At 50.4% G+C, this 22,352-nt stretch overlaps 1 protein-coding gene across 1 annotated transcript in view; it reads right to left on the bottom strand.

Moving 5' to 3' along the window:
* Window positions 1-22,352, bottom strand: part of Anks6 (ankyrin repeat and sterile alpha motif domain containing 6) — a 39,255-nt gene that overhangs the window by 5,774 nt on the left and 11,129 nt on the right. Inside the window, exons 7-15 of the mRNA XM_051187616.1 lie at window positions 19,771-19,919; window positions 19,419-19,617; window positions 18,642-18,691; window positions 15,578-15,781; window positions 13,536-13,689; window positions 11,035-11,222; window positions 7,431-7,614; window positions 5,891-5,958; window positions 3,912-4,028 (exon numbers count right to left, since the gene is read on the bottom strand). Of these exons, the coding sequence (XP_051043573.1) occupies window positions 3,912-4,028; window positions 5,891-5,958; window positions 7,431-7,614; window positions 11,035-11,222; window positions 13,536-13,689; window positions 15,578-15,781; window positions 18,642-18,691; window positions 19,419-19,617; window positions 19,771-19,919 (1,313 nt within the window). The remainder of the gene's footprint in view (window positions 1-3,911; window positions 4,029-5,890; window positions 5,959-7,430; window positions 7,615-11,034; window positions 11,223-13,535; window positions 13,690-15,577; window positions 15,782-18,641; window positions 18,692-19,418; window positions 19,618-19,770; window positions 19,920-22,352) is intronic.

Here is a 22,352-nt window from a genome sequence, read left to right on the forward strand (position 1 = left end):
ATTTCAAAGATTCTTTGCCTTCATTTCATGAACTCCCACCATCCACAAGTGTCCTTTTCCCGATCCTAGGGTGGGGACCTCCTGTGCTGACAGGATAATAAGAACTGCCCTTTATGTCAACCTCACAGATGACCTTAAAAACCGTTAGTATTAACAGGGGTGTATGGGAACCAAGCTGAGGGCTGCAGAGTATGGGCCAAGCACCAGATGTGAGCAAAGGAACCAGAAGCAAGGCTACCCGTGACAAGTGGTGGCATCCAGAGCAGGCCTCGTTCCCCTGAGCAGTATCTGTAAAATGGGATAATGCAACCTGCCAAGGTGGCAGGGGACATGTGATTTTATTTTAAGCATCGTTTTAGCCTCAACTCCTTAAGCAATAGGTCAGGGACATCCAGGCCCAGAGTTCTGTCTCCTCACCTCAAGAAAACACCAGACAGCCAAACCATCATCACAGGATGGCAGTGACACACATTCCCAGAAAGAAAGCAAATGACTGGTACATGTAGGTAATGGCTCTGATTCCTCTAGTAGCTCAAGAAATGCAAATTAAAACCAAGTGCAAGTTTGGGCCTCCAAACACATGATGACTAGATACCAAACCAAAGGGACCATCGAGACGGTTCAGTGTGTTAACACACTTTCCCCTAAGACCAAGTTCAATCCACAGGACCCACAAGGTGGAAGCTGAAATTGATTCCTACAAGTTGTCTGTGACCTCCACATGTACTCTGTAACATTAATAGACACAGAAGCATGCACACACACACACATACACACACACACACACACACACACACACACACACCTTTAAAAAAAAAAAAAGCAAACCAGTAGTGCTCAATGCTGACATGGCTTCCAAGGAACTGGAACTTATAACCACAGCTAGTAGGGTGTCCATGGTCCTTTCTGGAAAGAAATTCTGGATGACATGCATGTACTGTGCGTCTGGCTCTTAGAGTTGTAGATATTTATCTTGAGGACACTGGGAAGCCTTCATACAGAGAGACCTATCTGCTGCATCCACAAGTGGGCAGCCATATAAACAAGCATGGATTTTAAAAAACAATTTTAGTAAATCTATGTATATTTATATCAGTAAGAATTCTGCAGAACATAGGGATGTATTTTCCTATCATCCTAGCACTCAGCAGGCTGAGGTTGGAGGACCCTAAGTTCAAGGCAAACTTGGATTTTATAGCAAGGCTCCATCTTAAAAAACAAAAAACAAAATTCCCAAGAGCATTCTCAGCATCCTGGGTAACTGTGGTGGGTATCCTTTTGACTGAGCTGGGTGTCAAAAGAAAAGCCTGATTGTCAAAATAAGTTCACACTCAGCCTCAGTGTGGAGCTGGGCCCTCCAAATAGAGACAGGCAGGGCCTGGCCTGAGCAGCCAGGTCCAGCACTGCAGGCCGGGATCTGAGAATTGCATCCGGCTCCAGGAGTCATGCTCCAGCTGCTATGTCTTGCTCAGAACAAGGGCGAGAACGGGGAGTGCAGTAAAGACCACATTTTCATGTTAAATTTCTCCCATTATGCCTTCTTCTAGGACACTGTGGCACTGCCCCTTCCCAGTGGACTGTGCCTGTGCCATTTATCCCTGGGGCAACAGGGTCTTCCTCAGGCAGTGACTCGGGTGGGCTGCTGCCTTCCTCAGAACAGAACACAGGGCCTGTGCTAACCAGGGAGCAGGAAGCTGTCAACATTGGAGAAAACAGAAGGTTCCGTTCTGCAGTTTTGAGAAAGGCCTGTGGGGTGCTGGTTGCTATCCCATCATCAACTGTTGAGACAGTCACCTTTCTTGAGGTCGGCACACCTTTCTATTTGTCTCCCTAAGCCAAGGAGCCCATGGCTACACAGGGTAGGGGAGACCACAGGGGCATTAGCCACCTGCCATCTCAATGCCACCTCCTCAAGTGCACATTCCCTGCCTGTCCTCCCCATCCATGTTCAGAACCTTCTCTGGTTCTCTCCCTGAACTTGTCACTGACTTTCCTGTTATCCTCTTTGGCTAGGAGGAAGGTAGAAACCCCAACCTCTGCCAACACTTTGCCCCTTTTCAAGATCCTGCTCTCCTTCACGTGGGTCACCCCATCACCCCAGCCTCTGCCTATGTCCTCTGCCCCCCGCCATGAGTGTTCCCTACACATATGTTCCCCTTGGCCTAGTCCATTTCTGCCTTCAACCGCCTTATCCAGTGCCTCCCATCAGGTCTGCTCCCCATTTCCACTTCCCCAGGAAGGTCTCTCCAGACCCTGCCTGCCCAGATCACACTCTACATAAAGGACAGGGCATCTCGTGCCCACCCTCCTCCGTGTGCGCCTGTTCTTTAGTGACACTGCTGAGACATGGTCACACCAAGTTCAAGCCAGTCTCTGCCTCTTACTGTATGACCCTGCACACATTCCTCCTGCAGTGTGTGTGTGTGAGTGTATGTGAGTGTGTGTATGTGACTGTGTGTGCATGAGACGAGTTTCTCAGCATAGTGCTGGTCTTAGTGGCACATGTTGTCATGGTACCCAGGACAACACATTTTTTTACTATGAGCAAGTCAGTGCTTCAAAGCCTTCAATGAGGGTTTGGCTACCATTAGGGACTAGCCAAGGGCTTCTGTTCCCTAGCTGACACCCTTCCTAACCATGGACACATGCCTCCAGCCTGCCTCTACCTCCTCAGTCTCCACATTTGAGAGGGTAACAGGAGTCTCGCTGGTGTCGAGGAAATCAGGGTCTGCTGCCTGCCTCTGAGCTGGACTCTATCACCTACCCATTGCCCAAGTGGGACACTTTCAGGGACACCAACAGGAAAGACGCGGACAATGCCAGCCATGCAGTGCCTGCGTGGTGCTCACTTATAAAGGGTCACCTGACACAAGCAACAACAGGCATTGGCCCAGGCCTAGTTATACAGCAGAGAGGAAGAGGGGGAGGCTAGAAGTCTTGAGTTCAGATCCTGCCTCAGATGCCCAGCACAGAGGCCACATGTAGTCCAGTCTGGGAGTCTCTACTCCCTTGCCAGACAGCTGTGCAGACTCTGGCCTCTATGAGGGCTGACTAGGTCGTGTTTGCTGATGGCTTGCAGATGATAAAGGTGGCATGAACATTTCTTTGCTGTGGGCACTGCTCATCCACTCACTGCTGTAGAGCACACTCCCCAGGGCAGAGAAGGAACTAGAAGTCTGGCCACGCTCCTGCCTCACCTCACAGTGCAGCACAGCCTGGGAAAAGCCAAACCATCAAGAAAAAGGCAGAGTCCACATTACCCTGACATACTGCTACTTCTCCACAAGTCGGAGGCCGTGAAGCAAGGAGCAAGAGAAACAGCAGATAAGCAAGCATCGTAGCTGCTGAGCCAGCACTTGATGAGAAAGAGGCAGAGGGTGGAGGCAACAGCCCGACAGCAGGCAGGGTTAGTCTCCACACGGTGTGTGCCTGGAGTGTGCACTGCTGACATTCACTTGTGAAGTGATGAGACGGGACATTAGGCATTAACGTGGGACATAGTACCGATAGTATGTGACAGCCTTGGGTGCCAGGGGCTCTGCTAGGAACCTTAGCTCATGCAACAGCCCTAGTTCCCATGCTATGGACAGGACAGGGCAGAGAGGCCCAGAGAAGCAATGCCTTGCCCTGAGATTCCACCCACAAGTAGTCTGATCCCAGGGTTCTCATCCCACAGTGCTGTCAAAGGCAATACCCACCCCTTGAGATTGAAACCACCCAAGGAAGTCTGTATGTAAGCTGGAGGGGCTGCAAAGGGAAAAGGGTGCATGGGGAGGCAGTTTCTCAGTCATGAGGAGTGTGCAAGCAGGCCACCTCTGTCACCTGCCAGAGGAGACCCAGAGGGGCCATCATGAAGATCTTGGTGGTCTTCAGCGTTTGAACAAGGTGAGGACGAAGCTAAAACACAGTACCTTGCCTGCATTCAGCTCAGAGATGGCGGCCAGAATCTGCTGCCGAGAGCCATCCGTCTTAATACCCAGCTCCTGCAGGTCGCCGTCGGTAAGTGTGAGGAAGGCTTCCATGTCCACCTGGGAAGAGAAGGGTCTGCCATTGTCTGTGGGACACTCTCCCCCACTACACGTGTGTCACAGGAGGGACCGTTATGAGAACCTGTTATGATGCACTCCTTCTAAGTCTGGCCTGATACTTAAAGATGGCTCACTGTTCACAGCCCTAGCCCTCGGCTTTCCAACAGAGGCATTGTGGGAAGATTGAGAACGAACAGAGGGACATCTTGGGGACAGGGATCTGAAGGACTCAATGTCCTGCCACTAGGAAGGGAATCCCCGCGTGACTGCGCATGGCAGTACTGGACCCTGCACAGCAAACAGGCTGCATGGGAATACTCACCGCATTCCCTCCCACAGGACAAGAGGCGTGCACACTGGGGAAAGGCAGAGTGAGGGATAAGCAGGGGCAGAGAGGAGAGAAAGGCCACAGGGAACTAAGGCAGAGGCACCAGCAGAGGTATGTGCAACTGTGCTCTTCTGTGCAGGTGACATGCTGCCAGCCCTCCCTGCCAGCCTGCCTGGGTGTTAAGAAATGGTCCTGCTCTAGGAGAAATACTGATAGGCCTCTGCCCCAGGAGAGACGTACAAAGTGAGCCTGGTAAAGACATCCCACCACCCCGCATGCGGGACAGCAGCAGTCGGGAACCCAGGTCCCACACCCAACAAACCCAGTCCTGTGCGCCCCATCCTGCCCACAGGGTGTGGGTGTGACGGTTGGAGCTCCGGGAGATGCACAACTTTGGGGATGAGGGTTACACACCTCATGACACAGAAGCGAGGTACACTCTGAGACATTCTATGGCTACGTCAATGAAGAGCAGGCAGCAGCCAAGGGTTGGGAAGCAGTTCTTGGAAAAGAGGAAAGCTCTGTGGAAGTTTCAAAGGTCAAGGAGACAGACAGGACGTGACAGGAAGAAAATGGAGGAAGAGGGCGGCACACACATCTGTCTCTAGAGCTTTTGTCGAATCGCAAGCTTGGTGGGGATCATGAGTGACAGCACTCAAGACACTTGTCACGTGCCAAGCTGTCAGCAGACTCCTAAACCAGTGATCACAGCCCAGGGCTGGCGGCCTCAGGGCTTTTATTGGGCTAATACAGTGAATTGTATTAAAATTGTATTGATGTACAACCCACCTACTCTACAATTCACCAAATACAGCTGTGTTTAAAGTATGTATCTGAATGAGCACACTTGATGTCAGGGCATCCCTTCTGGAGAAAGGCTCTCTAGTATCCCAGGCTGACCTTGAACGTTGTGCATGCCTCCACTTCCTGGGTGCTGGGGTTGTCTGCACAACCACACCTGGTAGGTGCAGTGCTGGGAATTGAAGGCAGGACTTCAGGCATGCTAGGTAAACAGTCTACACCTGAACTGCATCCCAGCTGTGGGTCATTTTCATCCCCTATGAGGAAAGCCTATGCCCAATGGCAGTCACTCTGAATTCAGCCTCAGCGTCTCTAGCACCCCTAGCTCACAGGCTCTGTCTCTCTCAACCCTACCCCCAGTCCTCTGTTTTCCAGGATGACTAGGGACTTGTAGTAACCCTCCTGCCTCAGTGATGTGAGCACTGGGATGGCAGGAACGAGCCACCATGCCCAGTTGAAATGTGGTTTTTGAGTGCTTGTAGGTGACCCTGACACTGTTCCTAGACACTTTTCAAACTCAAATTCACACAGAGCTTGTGTGAAGCCCATATAACAAAACTGCTTTCAATACAGAGAAGTGCTCAGTACAGACTTCCATCACAGAGGAGAACTCAGACCCTGTGCCACTCAGGTCCCATGCCATTGAGAAGGACTTAGACTCAATGGGCCCAAGTAGATACATATAAAGCCTTTGTTTTAATGGTCTTAGCTTAGCTGACACCCAGGAACTTACCTCTTGCTCCTCGAAGATGGGCTGGTACTTCTCAAGTGACAACTTCTTGAGGATTCCAGTCAGCTCATCTTTATGAGAAAGAGATGAGGATTAAACACACACACACACACCACCACCAACAACAACAACAACAACAACAACAAACCACAGCATTTTGGAATTGGGTAACACACAGCAGGAGTGGGTCTCACACTTCTCTACGATATTAGTAAGATCCCCCTAGCACAGTCCTAGCATAGACAGATACCACCTTGGCTGTATCCCTGGTCACTGAGGGTAGGTGTACTCAGCCACACTGTCCCTCACAGCAGGCTCTCAGCATTCTAGAAAGCCAAGATCAGTCTGTGAAGACCAGAATGGCCTCTGTTGATAGTCTCAGAGCTACAAGAAGCAGACTTGGGTAGTTCCAGTTACTGGGAACAAACCCTACCTGTGCAAGAGCACACACTCAATGCCATGGCTAAGGCCAGAAGTCAGCTGGTCTGAGAATGGCACCAGAGCAGTCAGGCACTGCAGACAGATGGGAGGAGGGGCACTCACATGCATGGAGCCCATGGGCCCCACAATGCACTGGTAGCAAAGCCAGAAGGACTTAGATTTGGGAACAAAGGTGGACATCAGACCAGGTGGGACAAGGGGAGGACACAGAGCAGTGTCTGGGACTAGAAGAAATGCAAGGGCATGCTCAAGAAGGCCTTGTTAGACTAGACACCTGATGAAGAACACATAGGCTGACAGCCAAGGCAGGAAGGAAGGAGAGAGCAGGGTGGATGGATGACATGGAACAAGATGTTGTTTGACAGAGGGTGGCCAAGGCAGGTATTCCTTGAGACATTTGACAATAAATAAAGTACAAGCTATGCAGATATCTGAGGACAGAGCATTAGGCAGCATCCAGGGTATGTGAACAGCACGTGCAAAGGTCCTGAGGTACTAAATAAGTTCAAAGGAGATGGTAGAAAGCAGGCTCCTTCTTCATTCACTTAGCAGTGACTATCAGTGTGGCTACGGCATGCTGAGAATCATGTGTGGGGCAGTCTGTGACCTGGACCCTGGGTTTTGCTTGGCCCCACTGAGAGCAGGACTCCTTCAGCTGGCTGGCAAAGTCAGCACAAATACGAAAGAAGCTTGAAGCTGCTTGGTAGCACCAAGGTCTGCCGAGATGACGAGAAAGCATCCCCAAAGCCCCTGGGTCCACACTCACCTGAAGCTTGCTCCAAATATCTCCATCATATGAGTCGATTAATGTGTTTTCCTTAAGGTTGTTTGAATAGAGCCCACGCCATCACTAGGAAGTGTAGATGCTAATGTAAATTCTGACTTGTGCAACTCATGGGGAGACGGAGCAATTGGGTTCGGAAGGGCCTTCTACAGGCATCTATGCATATCAGCAAAACAGCCTATGCTCAAATCCCACTTCATTGCACTTACCACCAGGGAGGGGAAGAGATGTGAGACCTTGGCTGCTACCACATGGTCCTGTGCTGCCAGGTCACCATGGTGGAGGAACAGGTATGGATTGGGACCTCTGGAGACTCACCCTCATCTGTGATGGTGCCACTGCTGGAGCCCCCACTGCTCTTAGACTGTCGATGGGATGATGAGGAAGACACTGAGGATTCTGCAGCATGGCCTTTGGGAGAGGGGGAGGGCGTGAGGGTAGGGGATGTGCTTTTAGAGGTAGCAGAAGTTCCAGATGGAGGCCGTTTGCTGGGGTCCAGTTTCTGTACAGGGCATAAACAAAAATTGAAGCCATCACCTAGTGGGTGGAGAGGATGAGAATGGATGCTGTATCTTGGAACACAGTGGTACCTACTCAACAGCACATCTAGCTGGGACTGGGATGCCTGTAACTGAGACTCAGAGATGCAGACTGGCATGAGGGTCAGGAAGGCTGAACTTGGGTGCCACTCTGTTGCTACCAGAAGGGGTGGGGTTTGTACCTAAACAACACTGAGCCTTCCATCTCCTCACAGAGTTAGCTTCTGAGATTTACCAGTGTTCCATAGTTTTCAACCTACAGATTCAACACATTTTACTAAATTTAAACACATTTCATTTTCATATAAACTTATGCAAATGATATTTATAAAATGTCAAATTAAAAATTCTAATTGTTGGGGTTAGAGAGATGGCTCAGTGGTTAAGAGCACTTGTTGCTCTTGCAGAGGACCCAGGTTCAGTTCCCAGCACCCACATGGCAGCTCAGACCTATTGGTAACACCAATTCTGGGGTGCACAACATCCTCTTCTGACTTCTGTGGGGACCTGTGAACACACATGGTACAGATACACAAATGCACACAAAAAGCTCATACCCACAATATAAAGCCAAACTTTAAAAAATATTCTACTTGTTTACTATTAGTATTAAAAAATGCAACTGACCTCATATATTGGCCTTGTGTTCTCTGAGCTGCAGCCCAGCCCCTGGACTCCTACTCTGAGCTTGCCAAACTGGTTTATTAGCCCTGAGCATCTGCACAGAGTCCTTATAGTTTTCTAACCGACAGGTATACCAAAGGCAGAAGGAGTTTGGTTTCTTCCTTTCCACTCTATCACCTTTTAAACTTCCCTCACAGCACAGGTTGTAAGCGGTAAGCACCCACAGTATGATAGCATCCTAGCTCCCCATCAGGGAGAGCTTGGTCTTTACTGGCAACTGTGATGCCACTATACTCATTTTACACCAGGATGCAGGAAATCCCTTTGATAGCTGCTTTGTGTTTTAGCTTCTCTACACCACATGCATGCTAGAGCTAGAAGAGGACATGATCTCCTTGGACTGGAGTTGCAGATGGCTGAGTCACCTTGTGGTGCTGAGACTCAAATCTGGGACCTCTGAAAGAGCAGCCATCTCTCCAGCCCTGGATTCTGAGTGCTGTTAAATGCTTTTCTGCATCCTTTCTTCCTTCTGTTATCTGCTGTGTCACAGTCACGGACTTTCTAATGCTGAACCCAACTTGCATAACGAACCCCAATTAGCTGGAAGGGTTTCCTTTTGTCCACCACTGGACTTGGCTGTGTGGAAGATTTCAGAATTTATGAGGACTACTGATGCTACATTTTTCCTTACAGTGTTACCCATATTCACCTTGTCCCAATCTCAGGGGACAGAGAGACACTACATCATAATAGAGGGGTTATTAAGACACAATAATCACCAAGCATGGTGGTGCCCATCTTTAATCTCAGCACTGGGAGGCAGAGGCAGGAGGAACTCTGAGTTTGGGGCCAGCCTGGTCCACAAAGTGAGTTCCTGCCTCAAAACAAAAATAAAACAAAACCAAAAAATAAAACAGTCCCAAATGTGTGTAGAACTTTAAAGTAAGTGAGGCAGAAAATGACAGACCTGAAAAGAGAAATAACTCACCCCTTGCTATACAATTACAGATGTTACCACTCCTCTGGGAACTGATGGAGCTGGGGAATCAAGATATAGAGCACATGGACCACACTACCAGCCAGCAGCACCAGTGACCCTGGGAAGAGTCGCCCTTCCCAGCAGCAAGAGAACACACATTTTTCTTAAGTGGCTATTGGGACTCTCACCAAAACTGATCACACTCCAGGGCATGAAACAGACCTTGACACACTTACAGCAGGGGACAGAACTACAGTGGAGACAAGCTATGCATCGGTAATAGGAGATTCCTAGAAAACCCTCAAATGACAGAAAAACAAAACAAAACCCCCAAACCTTCTAATGCTGGGACAGGAATGAAGTCCAGATTCAGTTGTGACTGGTCACCAATGCCCCAAGCACGAACCTTAGCTTTATGGTGGAGGGGGCAGCTGACACCTCCTACAGAGACACAGAGGTGGCCTCCCTGTCCCCACTCACCCTTTCAGCCTTCCCAGTGAATCAGGTTTCCATGATCAGTGAATATGCCAGAAACCAGCCCCACACATAGCTCACCATAGCAGTGAGCGTCCTGCTTTAAAACAAAGGACAAAATCCAGATCCAGAGCCTCCAGTTTTGAAGACTTATTTCTATTCTTCCTAAGGGAGCCGTTGAAAAGCACATCCTCACTTCACTTACCACTAGAGCCCGCAACAGAGAGACCATTTCTGTGTCCTTTTACTGGGGCAGTGGTTTCTAAGAGCCCTGGCGGGAACATACTGTCAGGACACAGAAACAGATTTCCCAGACCCCACCCTGAGAGTCAAGGGCAGTAGGGTAGGGTGGGGAGTCTACTACACCATGCGTCAGGGCCTTGGAACTGGATCCTTCTGATGACTGTCCTGGAGTGCAATTCTTGACAGCTAATTTCTTTTCATCAGAGTATATGTATGTTGTATGTTGTTATAGTTGACAGATATGGCCAAGTGAGATAATAGTTAATAACTTACAGGCCTATTTCGAACACCAATGACAGAAAGCTAAATGATATTTAACATGGTTAATAAACCATCAGAATAGAAGAGAATGTTTTAGACAACAAAGGAGAAAACTATTTCAAAAGCCCTCAGCTAGTAGACTTATTTTAATGAGTAGCTGTGAGTAACCAAGTAGAAAATGTGAAAAGACAAATACACTAATTATATAACTTTTTGTATCTGATAAAGAAAATGCATCAAAATATCAGGAGGAACTTTTTTTTTTGTCTACAGCTGAACTCTAAAATAAGCTTAATTATACTGTCCTTTGCATAGATAATTCTGAACATAACAGAAATAAGTTCTTAACTAAATTATAAAAGGAATTTGAATTTAAGGTTTTGCTGTGGAAGAGCTGGGATAACAGAAAGTTGTGGAGCCAGTAACAGCTGGGCAGAAACATTCTATTTCCTACACTTCTGCTAAGAGGCAAACCTAAGAGCTGGCAGTGTAGCTCAGTGAGCCGAGGTTCTGTCAAGCAGCCTGCCCTAGCCCTGTTAGCCCTCTGCTCTCAACAGAGAACAGTGTGTGCAAGGGGGGGACTCAATGGACACATGCAAGTGGGTCCCTTTCAGCATCCCCCACAACCCCCCCCCCGCCCCACTGATAAAGAGGAGGGTGAACACGGGCCTGCAGGGGGCAGATGCAGACCTCTGCAGGAAGCTCAGGAGTGGCTACAACTGTGTTGCTCCCCCAATGCCACACCCTGGTTCCACATATGAGTCATGGGAGAACAATCTACAGGCACCCAGAGAACAAGTACCTTGTTGCTGGAAGAGTCACCTCCACTGCCCACGAGGGAGGCTGGACGCTCAGTGGGGCTGGAGCCGGGCGCTGGCCCCACAGGACTGGAGCCCTGGCTGGAGCGCTGGCTGGGCTTCTGCTCAGACAATCCAGCTGCTTTTTTCCTCTGAGCAGCGATCTGGGACAAGACACTGTCTACACTGCCACCTAAGGAGACAGAGACAGGAGTGAGCACTGTGGCAAGAGTCCTGTCTCAAGAATTCCACACGAGGGGTCAAGGGGCTGAGGGGGCTAAGTGTTACGGTGAGGGGGGGGTAAGGGCCAGCTTGCCTTTCCTTCTCCCAGGGCCAGCATGTATGAATCCCTAACCCCATAGAACTCCAAGGGCCCTGCTTCTAATGCATTCTAATTGTTATGTTCTCTCTCAGCTTCTCTGAATGTACCATAGCCTGGAGAGGAGCTGGGACAGACACACGGACACACGTGCACGTGGACACTTCCTTCCTGGGGCTGTTCCCAGGAAGCCACTGGCAACAGTGTTCATGGAGTAATAATGTTGGTTATTCCCTGCCAGGTGGAGCTGGAAGACAGAGTGTACTGACTAGCTGGGTCTAGTGGCATGGGCCTGGAACCTAAGCTACTGGGGAGGCTTGAGGCAGGGGACTGCAATTCAAGGCCTGCCTGAGCAACTTAGTGATGGCCAACCCATAGTAAAAAGTGAAGGCAGAGTAAGGGATGTAAAAAATGGTAGAGAGCGAACTACACTAACCTTTTAAAAAGGCAAACTGATGACTCTGCCATGGAGCTTAGGCTACAGAGATCACTGAACAGGCCTCAAAGGATCACCTGGGAGCCAGCAAGATGACTCACTGGTTAGAGGCACCTGGCAAGCCTACACACCTGAGGGAAATCCCCAGGACCCACACACAGGGTGGAAGGAGGGAACCGATTCCTATAAACTGTCCTCTGGCTTCCACTCTCATGTTGTGGCACCCCCCCCCCACACACACACATACATACCCCACACCCCTCACACACACACACACACACACATACCCCACACCCTCACACACACACACACACACACATACCCCACACCCCTCACACACACACCCACACACACATACCCCACACCCCTCACACACACACACACACACACACACAGCCCACTCCCCCCACATACCCACACCCCCATACACACCCCCACACACACCACACCCCCACACCCACACCCCACCACACATACATACCCCACCCCCAACACACACACACCCACACACACATACACCCCACACCCCTCACACACACACACAGCCCACGCCCCCCACACCAACCCCCACACCCCTACCCCCATACCCCCATACACACCCCACCCCCAATACACACACCCCACACACACACATACACCCCGCACCCCCACACCCCCCCACACACAAAGTCACATCACAAAATATGTTTTTCTGATTTCAGGGGGCATTGTCTGCGTGAGCAATAACATAGGACAGAGCTCGCTAGGAAGTGGCCACACCAAGCAATCTCCATGCATGGTGGACAGGACAGAAGAGTAGCAGCAGACATGTGCATGGCCACCCAAACACTGGTGGCAGGGCAGACACCCCCACTCCCACCCCCCACCCTCAGGGTTCTGCAGCAGCCACCTGGGTTCAGAGGTCACAGGAATATGACCTGAGCTGAGTCACTGAGGCCCGGCTCCTTCGCTTGTAGCATGCAGAAGACAACATAAAGGAATTGTTCAGGGACCATTTAAATGGCTCAGCATCGTGCCTGGCACAGTGTTCAACAAATCATTCTGACTATAAATATCCATAATGTGCACAAAATAAAACCCTGCAAAGTTACAGCAAAATGCTGGTGATGAGTGAGCCCCTGTGGGTGAGCTTGTGCTCCCTACCTTTCCCCCACTTTTGTCTTTTGGCTCATCTGGACTTCGAGTTTTTTTTTTTTTTTTCTGCCAGATGTGTGCATGCCTTATGCAGTGGCATGCCACAGGTGTGTCCCTGTGGAAGATCTGGCTTTGGCGAGCCCTCAGGATCTTCGGGAGGACTTGGAAGCATGCTGTGGCGTAGAACTGCGGGGTCCCTGTCTTGACATTTCCTTGCTTCCAGAGTGCCGGGTAAGTCTGGACATGTCTCTTCCCCACTCAGAGCTTTGGTACCCTTGCCCATTCAATGGATGGCAGAACAGAAGTTCCCCCGGGCTTAGCCTTCAAGAAATTTGTGCGCCATGAAAACCCTTGGCGTTCTTCTCCATTTTGTATAACATTTTACAAGAAATAACAAAAACATTATGGACCTCACTTCTCCTTCTCATTTGGCTCCATCTTGGGAAAATGGAGTGAAAACAACCCTGGAGTGTTTCTTCACTGAGAATTCTCTAGCCACACCAAGGAGTAGGCTGGTGTGAAACCACTTCTGGTACTGAGTGTAGATGGAGCTCAGGGCCAGTTGATACCCTGGCCCGGGACCATCCCATCTTCTTGAGGAGCCTGTGGCTACTCACCTGAGCGGTTATGCAGCTCCCCACCCAGCCTGCTCATGCCCCCAACGCCACTGGCACCTCCTGAGGAATGAGGTGAGTGGTTGAAGCTCCCAGAGCTGGCAGGGGAGGCTGGGCTTCGTGAGATGCTGGGGAATTTCACTGGCCTGCCAGCAGTCTGCAAATGCAAGGTGGAATCACTTAGGACTGCGTCTTCCTTCCTGCCCACACACAGCACAGCAGCACAGGCTGCCCAACGGGGTCCCTCCCCCAAGGGAAAGAGCTTGCTTCCACCTGCTAACAACCCATTAACTCAGGATGAGCACAGCAGGCCACAGAGGATCAACAGTGGGTATAAGCATACCCTAACCATCCACTGTTGATCAATGGCCTCCTGGCCACTCAGACCTGCAATTCTTTCCATGGCCTGCCCTCAGTCCTGGCCTGGGCATGCGGGAATCAGTCAGAAGGAACAAAGGCTTCAGTGGTCTGGATGGTGACCCCCCAGAAGGCAGGCAATTGTCCTCTTCTCTAGAACCCATGAATATTAACTGTCAGGTGCCACCACCTCAGAGGTACCATCAAAGGCAGGCCAACAGGGACATGAGGCTGGAGAGGGGGGCTCCAAGATTAGGAGTACCGGCTGCTCTTTCAGGGAACCCACACGTTTGGTTCCTAGCACCCACATGGCGGCTCACAAACAGTCTAGCTCTCTTCTGGCCTCTGCAAACACTACACATGCAGGTAAAACACTCATTCATAAACATAAAATAGAACTAAAAGAAATCAGAATAGAGCAGAACAGAACAGGTCACCTAGATGCTCCCCAAGTATACTCTCAGGCCTCCTTGTGATACAGGGAATTCTGACAGAAGCCGCCGGCAGGGGCAGAGACTGAAGAGATACAACCACAAGCCGGAAGAGTCCATGGAAGTGTCATGTCACTGAGGCACCCCCCACCCCACCCCTTACACCATGGGCCTCAGCAGGGCACAGCTATACCCACACATGCACATGCTACACTGGAAGAAAGCATGCAGCCTAGGGTAACAAGGGCAGTGAGGCATCACATTTACCCCTCCCCCTGCTGTGTGCTGTGTGCTCCTGGAGGCCTCCCTGGCTGCCCACCCAGCTCCCAGAACACATGCTCGTGTTTCACGGAGAAAGAGGTCAATGAATACTGAGGGGATGAAGCATCAGTGCTTACATCCAGGCCCCTGGAGTTAGTGATATTTTCCAGAAAAGGAAGCCATGGGAAGAGATCGTAGGGGATGTTCTGATTGACAGTTGTACCCCACTCCTCACACCCAACATACCAGCATCCCTGTCTCCACTAGGACCTCAGACTGCCCCGCCCTGGGACAGTCTTGTCACGCAGACACACTGGAAGTCCCAGGTGTGTATAGTCATTCAGTCACCAAAGCATCGGGCCTATCCTAAGTCCTCACCTACAATTTACCCACTTAGTGTAACCACAGTGTAGACAGTCCACACACCCAAAGACTACCTGGCCCCATGGTGGGCAGCTCACAAACAGACCAAGGGTTCCAGTTACAGACAACTGTGGCCAAAGGGGCAGAAGTCTCCTCCCACAAAATCACCAGGAGTGCACACAGTGTCCCCTAGCATGTGCTCTTGGTCACAGCCTGAGCTACATTAGAGTCCATTAGAAGCCACGAACTGATTTTTGACCCGCCCCCACCAGGCCAGTGATAGTCACTTCCATGGCTGGGGCCTGTGTTCCTCACCAGGCAAGCTGGAGTGGATCCTCAAACTGTGCTGACAAGGGAGGAGCCAGGGTCCCAGAGAGGATAGAAGTTCCCTTCCTGTCCTCCTCACCACCACCCCCACCCCCATCCCCACCCCCACCCCCCCCACCCCCGCCTCCCCACAACACTTTAACTTTCCACATGCTCAGCTCTTTGGTGGGATTTACTTAGACTAAGGGACATGGCTCACTTCAAAGAACAAAGCAGCTATGATATGACCTAGTGCCTGAGGTCCCTCTGCTGCCTCACATCCGGATCTCTGTGAACAGTGTCACAGCCAGCAATGAGACGACTTACGGTGTCAGTGCTCACACAGCCCACAGGGTGGGCCCTGCTTGCTCTTGGGGGCAGCACAGTCTTTGCGGGGTCTGCTTTCCTATTGTGACAGGTGCGAGACCTGTCAGAGCTCCACAGCTCAAAGCTGGACGGGGGCAGGAAGGGTGGGATGACGGCCTTCAGCTTGTCACTGGGGAGCCTCTGGAAGGGAGCTCCATTCCGTAGCTGAAACAGACAAGCGGGATTAGATGGGCCCAGGGAGCTTCCACACAGTTTTCGAGTATGTAGATGACGGCGTTGCTACTCACTTCTCCACAGGAAACAGGAGCCCAGATAGCTCTACAGGCTCTCCTCACAGTAACCCAGTGCACTGTGGCAAGGTGAGGGCATGGGCAGGGGACAGAGAACCAGAGAGATGAAGAGATGCTAGAGTAGGGGTCTGGGGGACCACTCTGCAGTGGCAGAGAACTGAGCCCAATGGACAGGGCAGGGAAGCTGGGGCAAAGAACGTTCTAGACACAAGATGGGAAGGATGTAGGCAAGACTACAGCCCAGGGGTACAGGAGGAGGGTGCAGAGCTACAAAGCCAGCATGTGCCATGCTGGGCTGAAGGTATAAGGCGCAGAAGCTGAGGGCTCCAAGCCCAGCCACTCCCCTCCACTCCCGCCACACCCTACCCATGCTTCCATCACTGACAGGTTTTCAACCCCAACTCCGTTTTACACAGTGAATCCGCTGGGGTTGGTATAAAACCCAACAGCCCTGACTGCTGGATGTCTGCAGCAACATTCCCATCTCCACATTCATGGTAATTAAGGAAAGACTGAACAAAGTGCCAGATGGTCCTCCGTGGGGACAGACAACCCACGGCTAACTCTGCCTGGGGGTGGGCGGGCGGCAGGCAGGCATCTTTGCACCAATGGCTGCAAATATCCACCCTGGGGCCAACAGTCATGGACCAGCACACACCACGGGCCACCAAGTGGGCACGCTGGTGCCCTCTGCTGCACACAAGCAGCAGGACAGAAGAGTGCCAGCATCCCCCAACAGCCAGGTTTCCCTCATGGGCTAAGCAGTTTCTCTGCCAGTCAATGAATGGGTGTCACCCTCTCTGGAATGGACAAGCTTCCTCTACCCGAGGGCAGCCAACCCACCACAGCCGGGCACTTCCACTCCTTGGGTAAAGTTGCTGCAACCCTTCTGGAAGCCAGTGACTTTCACATTCTTTGCCTGAGGAATAATTAGGAAGGAGATGGGAGAATACGGATGTTCAGCAGAGCTGTTAAGATTAAAAAGAGCTATAGATCGTGCCCCCCCCCCCCCCGCGGCGCAACTCCCATGAGTCTGACTTGGGTGAAGTCATTCTGTGATGGAATGTCCTGTCACACGGCTATTAAACATGATGTGGCTAAACAAGGTTTTAATGACATGGAAAAAATCATGGTAAATTGTTAATAAATCAGGTCCAACACACTATGGGGAAATTGTAATACCACTGGTCTTGTGAGGTTCTGTCTGGGAGGCTGCGTGAGGATGTATGAAGAGCTGAACACTTAGGAAGTGCTGAGGTATTTGCTGTTATTAGTATAACATGATTCCACAATCTTAAATGCTAAAAAGGATTAGGAAAACCTTCAAAGGATGGAAACCAAAAAAGTGCCACCATGACTCACTCTGAATGTGTGATCTTGGTAATCCTGAGGGCCTGTTGGTCAGGCAGAATGTGGACAAGGGCCAGGACCACTCTGCTCTGCATCTCTGACCCTGTTGCTTCACAGGCCAGTGGCTCAGGCTGACCTGTCCTTGACAATACTGCCCCCTGCCGGCCAGGGGTGCTCTAACAGGAGACTTTTTGTGCCACAGCAGAGAGGCGAGATAGCATAGTCAAGGTCACACAGTGCTTATTCTGAACCAGGCAGGAGGCTGAGCCTTCTTGGGGGCAATCACATTCAAAAGCTACCCCCTAAGTTAGAGAACACAGCTTTTCTGTGAGGATCTACCTTCCACATCTCTTCAACAATGACATCCCTGGAGTTTAGTAGGGACTGACCACCTGGAACAGACTTCTGCAGAGTGTGCTGTGCCCATGTGACTAAACTGTAACCCCTCTGCCATGAGCAGAAGTGACACGTGGGATCCACTCCCTCTTCTGAATGGTTTTCCTGTCCCATGATATTCAGAGTCACCACAGATGGAAATCTAGAGCCACAAACCCTCAGAAATCTTTCTTTCTGTTAAGTTGCACTCAAAAGACTCTGTTTAGCAGTGGAGAGTCTAACACAGGCTGGAATGGCCAGAGCTCTGGCAGCGCTCTTAGACTGTGAGGTAGCCTTGGTAACAGATGATCGGTCATGCATGGAGAACTGAGAGTAGAGGAGTCTAGGTTCCCAACTTCACAGAGTAAGTTGTCTTATTTGTACCATCATCCCATCAGGGGCTATTTGAACTCTTAGCTTAGCCTAATTCGAAAGTGTACAGGTCAGGAAACTGAGACCTCTCCTAGACCAGAAACATCCTTTGCTCACTCTCCCACTTCATCAGAATGGCCTAATACTGGCCACCAATCTGTCTCTCTAGTCCCTACAACATGGCCAGGACTTAAGATTTGGCCACCAAGATCTGGGGGTGTGTCTCCACTGGAAGAACGTTGCCCTAGCATACACAAGGCCCAGGTACTGTGTAACCCAGCATGATGGACTGCTTCCCATTAACTCCAGCAACTCACGCTTGGCTACACAGACAGCGTGGGGCTAGCTTCAGCTGTATGAGACCCCAAGTGCTCATCATAAGGCCTCCTTCACAGTTCAGGGCTGGCATCTGCTCTGACCCCTAAGAGCCAGTGTTCCATTCACCGGTGCCCATTCTGATCACCCATCTACCTGTGGAGGCCACACAGAGGCAAACGCTCTCACCCCTCCTCCTCAGCATCAACCAACCAGGGACTGGCAGTCACTGTGCCAATGTAACAGAGTGGGCAGCAGTAGCCAGCACGGGAGCCCGTGTCCCGGTTCTCCGCTCCCCACTACGGGAGCACAGACCAGGCACTGCCTCTCTTGCCTTAAATGCTTTTAGGCACCCCACTCACCATGGTTGTCAGTAACACATCTTCCTTCTCTCTTCTAGGGCTCCCAGGACCTGCAAAACAAATAGAAGCTTCCTGAAATGCCCCTCCCTGTGACCATAGCTTGCAGAATGGCGCTGGGGGCCCCACGTCCTGGAAATCCAGCTCTCCCGGGGACTTAAATATTTAATAACAATTGGTGTTCAATATACTAATAGATGGAAGGCATTTAAAGTCATCTCCAGAGAGTATGTTTTCAGCCTCTCCAGAAGCCGCTGCCATGCTGGGTCAAACAGTGGCGTGCTCACTCAATGTCTGTCTCTAACAGTGGTGCCAAAGGGGTCGGTCGATCCAGGATGGAATCTGACTGCCGGAGGGATCTTATCCAACCCATTTTCCTTCCAGTGTGGACATCTCCCTCAGCAACCTGCAGAGGTTGTTCAGTCTGTTGAATGCCCCTAGTGGTGTGTAGCTCCCTACCTCACTGGAGGGGCTCACTGGATTTCAAGACACAAGCCAATCACATTGGACTGTGCAGACACCAACCATCAAAGGCAAGAGAGGCAGTGCCTGGCCTGTGCTCCCTTAGCAGGGACTCTAGAACTGGGACACGGGCTCCTGTGCTGCTTACTGCCGCCCACTTTAGTACAGTTGGCATGGTGTCTGCCTACTTCTAGTGTCTCCCAGACCAGCCACTGCTCCTGTGTCTCATCCCCACACCATCTCATGGCCAGTAGCTCGGGGGTGGGACCTGAGCCTTGGTGCTCTGCTGGGAACTAACCCACATGCAACCCTTCTCACCGCTGTCTTTGGTTGCATGGACTACTTCAGGTGGTCCAAGGCGGCTGCTCCTGTCCTGGGGGGGTGCCCGCATGGTGGAGTCCAGTGCCAGCTCAGGATCCTCAGAGAAAGGCAAAGGCTGATTGGCAGCCAGCCCACGTGGCAGCGTCTGCATAAGTTTCAGCTTTCGGAACCTGTTGGACATCCGGCTCCACCACGACTGTGTGAGAGGGAAGAGACGGAAGTCAGCTGCAGGCATGAAAGAATAGGCCTCCCCTTCCTAGGTGCCAGGCAGGTGCTACCAATCAACCCTTAACGATCACATTGCTGGCCAACTCCTTCCCCAGCCCTCTCAAAGAGGAAGAAGGCATACCTTCAGTCCTCCCTTGTCGTCAGGCAGCATGGGGATGCTCCAGGGTTGTCTGGCCTTCGAGTGGGGCAGGGGTGGCCGGTGGCTGGGCCGGCCTCGGTCCTTATTCACCTGCATGCACACAGATGCCAGCAGTCGAACAAGTTCAGTGTCTATGGGCACAAAAGACAGCATTTGAGCTGTGAATACATCTTCCAGGGAAGGGCCCAAATCAACCCTTTTCGGACTTAGAACTCAGTCCTGCAACACCAGGGCAGGCATAACTCACGAGTCCCCAGCTCAACCTCCTCATCTCTCCGCTTGCTGTCCTCAGAGACACCCTCCCTTCCGTCGCAGAAGTCAGGAGATTGAGCACTGAAAAGCACAGGATCGCAGCCAGACTACAGCAGTCCCTATTCTATCTCTATCCTACCCTGGGTAATGGCAGGTAAATTACACAGTCCCTCTGTGTGGCTCATAAGGAGGTGGCATTAACCAGCAGCACATAAACACAACTCGGGGATTTCAAGGGAATTCCTTGGAAGCTCAAGATGCTGGAACTCAGTATGCACTAAGGAGGATTTTAAATCACATTAGTACTTCCTGCAAGCGTCTATGAAAATGGCTCACTATTCTCCTGACCCAGAAAACCCTACAAAACCCATGCAAATCAAGAGGTTCAAATCTTCATGTTCACTTTAAGGACACCTGTGGAAACTGCCCAGACCAACAGAGGTATGCATATCTAAAACATCATCAAGTATCCCAAGGTTGTCATTAAAGAATCAGTGTGTGCTATTCCAGCAGTATATTGGGAGAGTTGGCAGGAATGCCAAGCATGGGCACTGCATCAGTGGCCCCCAAAACAGTGTTCAATTTTTCTACACACACTTACAAATGCAGAGGGTGATGCTGAACTTAAGATTTAGATGCTGATTCTCCAGCCACTGAACATTTCCAGCTAAGCCAAGCACCTAAGATGCACAGTTGAACTTCAGATGCACCATCAGGGGGAATGAACCCACAAAGACAGCTGACCTGAGTTCCTGGGAGCACATGGACTCGAGATCAACAGTCAGGGAGCCTGCAGGGGACCCATGTAGGCCCTCTGAAGGTGACTGACAATTGTGTAGCTTGATCTGTTTTTAAGGCTCCTAGCAGTGAGATCAGGACCTATCCTTGGCACTTAACTGGCTTTGGGGAACCTGTTTTCCATGCTGGATTACCTTGTCAGCCTTTATTCAGGGGGAGGAATGAAGGAGGAGGAAATGGATGGGAATGGGAACAGATAAGGAGGGGGCACTATGGTCCTATGGTCGGTAGTAAAATGAATGAAAAAAATGTTAATTAAACAACAACAAAAAAGATGCACCATAAAACTTAAGCTTTCGTGCCCATTTTAACCCAGAGGTGAACTCCCCTGCCTCCCTGAGACAACCTCACTGAAAAGGAACACAATGTCCCTTAAGAGGAGGCTGCACAGAAGCAAACCATATCTCGGGGAAACTACAGAACAAAATCTTTGGCACCAGATGAAAATCAGCATAAAATAAATGCAAATAAAAAAAATTTAAATGTAGCCAGGCATTAGTGGCACACACCTTTAATCCTAGCACTTGGGAGGCAGAGGCAGGTGGATCTCTGTGAGTTCAAGGCCAGGCTGGTCTACAGCGTGAGTTCCAGGACAAGCTCCAAAGCAATACAGAGAAGCCCTGTCTCAAAAAAAAAAAAAAAACCAAACAAAAAATTTAAGTGCAATCTTGTTGGACAAGAATGTAAAGAAAGCACTCAGGGCTCCTTGGTGGGGAATGTACAGCGAGGGAAGCATCCCCCAGGTCCCCCAGGAGGAGGTCCTGTGCTGGGGATCACCTGGACTCACCTGCCACTCTTCTACCTGTCCATCCTTTCTAATGCCCTTTAGGATGCAGCAGTAAATAAGAAAGACAAAGTACCAACCAGTCCTCTAAGCATTCGGTAACAGACAAGTGTTTGGATGAAATTTTGAACAAAATTTTCACTTAAAAACCTAGAGGCTAAAAAAATAGCTCAGCAGTTCAGAGTGTTTATTCCTCTTGCAGAGAGGACCAGGTTTTGTTTCCAGTGCCCTCATGACAGTTCATGTGGCTGTAGCTCTAGTTCCAGAGGATCCAATGCACTCTCTGACCTTCATGGGCACTGCATATATGTGCCTCATAGACATATGTGTAAGCAAAACAATCATACATACAAAAATGTTTCTAATCATGAAAAAGTCCCCGAACACTAAGAATGGGTATGGAGCATGCCAACATGCCCAGTCAGGAGGCTGAGTTTAAGGCCAATCTGGGCTACACAATGAGACCATATCTTAGAAGGGGAAGAAACAAGGCTGAGGTGTAGAGATGGTCCAGAGGGCAACGGCATCTGCTACCAGGCCTGGCGCGCTGTGTACAATCCCAAAAAACACACAGGGTGGAAAGAGAAAATTAGATTCTGCCAGTCCTCTGACCACATACACTGCGGCATGCATGAAGTAAGTGTAGTTTTTTTTTTTTTTTTTTTTTTTTTTTTTTTTTTTTAAAGCCTACAGCTTGGGGTTGGGATCCCAACTTGGGCTCAAAGCCAAT

Source organism: Phodopus roborovskii, unplaced genomic scaffold (genome assembly GCF_943737965.1).
Source record: "Phodopus roborovskii unplaced genomic scaffold, PHOROB, whole genome shotgun sequence".
Classification (NCBI taxonomy): Eukaryota; Metazoa; Chordata; class Mammalia; order Rodentia; family Cricetidae; genus Phodopus; species Phodopus roborovskii.